Here is a 6,182-nt window from a genome sequence, read left to right as displayed (position 1 = left end):
AATAACTCATAATGTTCCTTAAAACACTTGAAAGCTGAAACGTTTGTGTGAAACCCTCGTAGACGTTGCTGCAAAGATATTCTACGGTAGTGGTTAAAGGGATTTGGGTGGTGGAAGTTTCACTGTCAGTGAGGTGTGACATTCGTGACTCATCTTCATCACTGCACCTAGTGGTTTTTGAGGTATGGTTACTTTCCATGCCTTGTCGCATAACGTCAACTGTTTATTGCATTTGGGGGGTTTGAGGTTGACAACAATGTTGTTGCCTTTGAGCTTTTTGGGGTTTAATGTAGGCTTCCGAGACTGTTGCTAAAGCTAGGGTTTGTATATATCTGTTTCTTTTCCTTCGTCTCTGTTTTAGTAATGTATTGTGTTGAATAACAGGGTTGATTGAGCTGAAGATGGTGTACATTAACATGAGGGTGCATCATGGTGGTGCATTTGGATATGAGGACGGGGTATTTAAGTACTTGAAGGGGCAAACTACAATTATCGAAGACATTGAAGGCGATCAGTGGTATGTGTTTGAGGCCTACAAAGAACTAAGACAGTTAGGGTACTTGCAGTATAATATTGCAGCATTATGGTATAAAGATCCAAGTTTGGATGATTCAGAGAATAACTTGAAGATGTTGAAAGGTGACGCAGACGCAATTGAAATGTGCAACATTGCTCGGTTGAGGGGCTTGGTAGAGTTGTTTGTGGTCCACGATGTTGGGGATGCGGAAGGGTTTTCGGATGTGGATTACATTGACGTTGGGGGAGTAGCTGAAGAACGTGATACTACTAGTCTTGATATGGTTGTTTTCGATGATGATGGGGCTGAAGCAGTTGAGGGAAGTGGGGAACATAATAAGGGAACCCAGCTTGGAGGACAGTTTGGAGGAGATCGAAATGAATCCAGTGATGAAGATAGTGATGACCCTGAGTATTTGCCATCCGATGAGGAGGGGGACAGTGCATGTGACATTCACTTCACTAATAGTGAGGAGGAGTATGAATACGATAGTGGATTTGGGAAAACTAATTCTGTGCCTAACAAAGATACTGCTGCCAAGGGAAAGGGGGTTGGGACAAGTCAGCTTAGTGATGAGGAAGGGGTAGATAGTGATGAATTGGAGATAGACAATATGATTGGTGGAAATGAGGTGGAGGATGATGATCCTGAGGAGGACGCTGATGATGCATCAGATCGTGGGGGTCAAAGGTTTCCAGTTCATAAACCTGAGAAGGATATGACTAACTATAGATGGAAGGTAAGAATACTTTATGCATCTAGACAAGAATTTAAGGATACTGTTTTGGCTTATGCAGTTCATACGGCTAGAAGTATCAAGTTTAAGAAGTGTGACTTGGTGAGGGTTAGGACTGTTTGTCAGAAAGACTGCCCATTTTAGCTCTATGCACATAGGGTTTGGGATGAATCAACATGACAGTTAAGAAGCATGAACGTGCAACACACGAGGTTGGCATAATGCACACTAAGTGGCTTGGAGCCCAGTTTAAGAAGAAGGTAGAGTCTAATCTTAGAATCAAAATAAAGGAGTTGGTGGCAAAGGCACAGAAGAAATGGAATCTCACTGTGACTAAATCCATGGCAGCCAAAACGAAGCAAGAGGCACTAAGCCAGATTCAGGGTGCATTTAGGGAGCAGTATAAAAGGATTAATGATTATTGTGCTGAGCTTCTAAGGGCAAATCCAGGTTCATCGGTTGTCCTGAAAGTGATTCGGTCCACAGATTTTACCCATTAGATCCAGACCCCAGAGTTAATGAATTACTGTGTATTTGGGAGATTGTATGTCTGCTTTGATGCATGCAAGAAGAGTTTCCAACATTGTAGACCCTTTATTGGTTTGGAGTTTGGACGGGTGCTTTTTAAAGACTCCTCAAGGTGGCCAGTTGTTGACTGCAATAGGAAGAGACCCCAATGACCAGATCCTTTCTATTACTTATGCGGTGGTTGAAGCTGAGACAAAGGACTCCTGGGTTTGGTTTCTATGCCATCTTGCTGATGATTTAGGTCCAGAAAAAATTGGCAGATGCACATTAGTTTTTGGCATTAAGAAACCTTTAATACTGGACTAATGTTGGCATGCTCACCTTCGTATTGCAGGGCTTGTTACAAGCTTTTGAGGAGGTCATTCCAGGGGTGGACAATAGATATTGCGTGAGGCATCTGTATAACAACTTCAGGAAGAAATTTCCTGGATTGGAGCTGAAGAACCAAATGTGGCAGTGTGCAAAGTCAACGCATTGGAAAGATTGGGAGAAGGAGATGAAATCACCAAGGATCATGAATGAGGGGGAATTTCGACACTTGAACAACATTCCACCCAGGTTCTAGTCCCGTTCTAGATTTACATTTCATTCAAAATGTGACTCCCTTGTTAACAACATGAGTAAAAGTTTTAATGCTGTAATAGATTGAGGTAAGAGAAAAACTAATTGTAACTATGTTAGAGGACATTAGGCTGTATCTAATGACTAGATGAGCTGCCAATAGAGATAGGATTCAACTGTACCAAGGTAACATCATGCTAATAATTAGGAAGAAATTAGAGAAAAGGGCAACGTTTGCTAGGGACTGCAGGCCATATTGGTCGACTGCTAGTAAGTATGAGGTGATGTGTGGGTTAGAAAAATTTGTTGTGGATCTGTCTGCTTCTGAGTGTTCCTGTAGAAGGTGGCAGATGAGCAGGCTACCTTTTCCTCATGCCATCAGCTGCATCACCTTTAAGGGGCTGGACTTGGAGTCATATGTGGATGACTGCTACAAAAAGGATGCTTACCTGAGGTACTACCAGGAAGTGATACATCCTCTGAATGGGCTAGATATATGGGAGAGAACCCAGTATGATGATGTCATGCCACCACCCTATAGGAGGCCAAGTCACAGACTAGTGAAGAAGAGGAAGCGAGGACCCGGAGATGAGGATAACAGACGCCAGACTCACCTCTCCCGAAGGGGCCAAATACAAAGATGCTGTAATTGTGGTACTGTAGGACACAAGAAGGGAGGCTGCACAAATCCTAAGAGGGTATGTGCCAATTTGTTTTAGGGTTCAATTTGGTAAATAAATTGTTATATGTTAAATTGTGATTCATGTTATCAAATTTTAATTTCCCTCATAGGTCCAATCTGCAAACTAACAAGCTAGCAGGGGTCCTAAGAGAGGTTGGAAGGTTTCACGCTCACAACCCCCTGACCAAACAGTTCAGAGAGGGATACTTAGAAGGATTTCATGCTCACAACCCAACCCTCCAACAAGTCAGTCCAAGAAACCAGCAACTAGGCCCAAGAAATTAGCCACTAATCCCAATGATGCTTCAACTCAGCCCAAGATCCAGCCCAAAAAGTCAGGGACTGCACCAGCTCAGTCCAACCCTAAAGCTCCTTCAAGCCAACGATTGGCTAAGAAGAGAAGTGCAACAGCAGCATCCTCTACCAGCAAGAAGCACTCACACAGTCAACCAACTGAGAGAAAGAGGCATTTTTCTGTCATCCAGACTGGTGCACCACATGTCCCTCTGCAGAAATTGAAGCTAATGGCAAAATTACCTCCTAGTGCATGGGAAAATCTTTAAGGCTGTGTTTGTTTACAGAGATAGGACACTGAGACAAAGACACAGAGACACAAAATCGTGTTTGACAGAGGAGATATGGACAAAGACATTGTGTCCAGAGACACTGAATTAGTGTATTTTGTGTCCATCCTGACAGGAAGGACACGAAGACACTAACAAGGGACATAACTAATTTTACATTTTTTTATTATTCTTGTTAATTTTTCATTATTATATTTTTTGTCTCACATTTTTCTGTTATGATTTGTCTGTTATGACCGTGTCACTAAGCTTCAAACAATGTTATTTTGTTATTTTGTTCTAGGTGGTTAAGTGTTTTGAACTATGTTTAAGTCGTATGTTGGATTGTGTTTTTTGTTTAAGTGACATCACATCTAATGTAATTGCCCTTTTTAGCTTATGAATTGTGTTATGCATGAGTTGAATTGTCAATGTTTTAAGTTGCCTTGAATTGAATTTGGCCTTCAACTCATTATGGCATTACCACATGTACAGATATTTACTTTAAATTATTGCAAAACAGAGCTTTTGATTTAAGCTTGGAAACTAACACATCACTTTCATTCATAGATTCAAACAGGTTCACAAATTATACAACAGAAACACCCATTGTAACATCACAAGTTTTCCTATCAATTTACCAAAATAACACAATAAAACCCTAAAATTGACTAACTAATCATATGCAATTTAAGTGCATTCCATATGGTTGCCCTAACTTATGTGGATTCTGCAGAAACAGATACAAAAATCCAATCCACCAAAATATCCCTAAAGTAGCTACAATCCTCAGCTTCTATTCAACATCCTTTAATCTTGTCTTCAAAGTTGTAATTTTTTTCCTACTTCTTGCAATTTCAGTATCCTGTTGCGCTCCTCCAGCCTCCGGGTCTGCCCACCAAAAGAAATCACAAGCATTCTGAACCTATCACAACCCAGAAATCTTTAGATAAAACAAACTCAGGTGCCAAAACTCATGCTCACAAAATGGAAACAACAAGATACCTCATAGTATATGCAACCCCAAAATCGTCAGCCTGGGTTGTCCTTCGTCATTGACGTTCGCAGAATCGACCTCTCTCTATGTACACATACCAACTCCTTCACAGATGATCGAGCTCAACACGATCTAGAACTCTGGGAAGCCATTGACGCAGCCTTTCCGAACCCTTCCTCTGCTTTGTTGAACCCTATAGCTGCTTCCCTCCTCTGAGCTTTCGAAGAAGACGATGCTCTTCTCCTTCACACACAATGATCTCTTTTTTATTTATTTCGATTATTATTATTGTTGTTGTTGTTGTTGTTCGATAATAAATCAATAACGGATAGTAACAAACTCAGGGGCATAATTGTCCAAGGGACCATTTTAAAACCAACATGAACTTTGGGGACGAAAAAAATTTTCGGTCTCTACGTTAGGGACTAAAATTGTACTTAACCCTTAATTTTATATTGTATAGATACTATCTTACCATACCAACATAGAAGATGGCCTTATTAGATTAAGCATGCACTTAGATTGTAGCCAATTTATTTTTATACGCGGAAAACTTAATTTAATAATGCCATTTTTTAAAATTTAATTTTGCAGTACTCATAAATAACTACTACAACAATACAAGTATATTTTTATAATTATAAAATTTAAAATTATTTGAATTAAATTAAATGAGATGGAAAAAAATCACACAAACATAGAATCAATTCAATTATACATACATTTCATTGACTGAAAATTTAGGGGTGTGCATGGGTCGGGTGAAACCGGGTTTGATGTGACCCAGACCCGGCCCGAAATATATACCGGGCCTATTTATTAGATCCGAACCCGACCTTAGACCCGATGAAACCTATACACTTTCGGGCCACGATTATACCGGGTAAAAACCGGGCCATTAACATTACATTACCTTGATACCTTCTTATAAGCTAGCATGTGAAAATATCCAAATTTCCAAGACTCCAACCATTATTTGACATGGTAAAATTCACTTAGAAAAATATAACAAGAACCAACTCTTCTCTAAAATTAAAGCATAACCATAATCAATACTAATATTGTCTAATAACACCAAATATTTAAATCAATATAAATAACACAATATTATGCATTAGTCTAAAATCTTTTGCATTTTAAACATAAAACATTAACTTATAGTCTTATAATAACTAATAACACAAAATATTAAGGTTTACAATACTTAAATTCCACATAAGAATAGCCATCATCCATCACTAATAACACAATATTAATTGTATATGATGACCGGGCCACCAGGCCGACTTCGGGTGACCCAAGCCATGGCCCGGACCCGACCCGAAATAATGACCAGGTCTATTTTTTAGACCCTTACCCGACCCTAGACCCGATAAAATCACACCAAAATAGCCCCTAAAGTGTTCGGGCTCGGGTCGGGTCTTCGAGTCGGGCCGGGCCATGCACACCCCTAACTGAAACGCTAATTGAAACTCTGTGCATATGTCGAATATTGAGACTTTTTATGAATTTTGCACGTATCTCGAATACTCATTACCCATTTAGCTTTTGTGACACAGATCAAGGTCTGAGTATTCGAGATCTATTCATTTTCTAAA

At 39.8% G+C, this 6,182-nt stretch overlaps 1 protein-coding gene across 1 annotated transcript; it reads left to right on the top strand.

The window, feature by feature from the left end:
- Positions 1-1,429: 1,429 nt before the first annotated feature.
- Positions 1,430-3,152, top strand: LOC107627537 (uncharacterized). The gene is made up of 6 exons (XM_016330371.1): positions 1,430-1,703; positions 1,795-1,988; positions 2,116-2,339; positions 2,426-2,431; positions 2,551-3,040; positions 3,135-3,152. Exons 1-6 carry the CDS (start codon positions 1,430-1,432, stop codon positions 3,150-3,152), a joined length of 1,206 nt encoding a protein of 401 aa, XP_016185857.1.
- The last annotated feature ends 3,030 nt before the right edge of the window (positions 3,153-6,182 follow it).

This window comes from Arachis ipaensis, chromosome B2 (assembly GCF_059453495.1).
Source record: "Arachis ipaensis isolate K30076 ecotype BB chromosome B2, ASM5945349v1, whole genome shotgun sequence".
Taxonomy (NCBI): Eukaryota; Viridiplantae; Streptophyta; class Magnoliopsida; order Fabales; family Fabaceae; genus Arachis; species Arachis ipaensis.
Note: the sequence above shows the minus strand (reverse complement) of the source record. Positions and strands in the feature narration are given on the sequence as shown.

What these genes read in the sequence shown, in the direction of transcription:
- LOC107627537 (XM_016330371.1), top strand. Translation starts at nt 1,430, where the DNA reads ATGACAGTTAAGAAGCATGAACGTGCAACACACGAGGTTGGCATAATG. An exon ending in GCTTCTAAGGGCAAATCCAG is followed by an intron (nt 1,704 to 1,794) that starts GTTCATCGGTTG and finishes TGTATTTGGGAG; the next exon opens with ATTGTATGTCTGCTTTGATG. An exon ending in CTGAGACAAAGGACTCCTGG is followed by an intron (nt 1,989 to 2,115) that starts GTTTGGTTTCTA and finishes TTCGTATTGCAG; the next exon opens with GGCTTGTTACAAGCTTTTGA.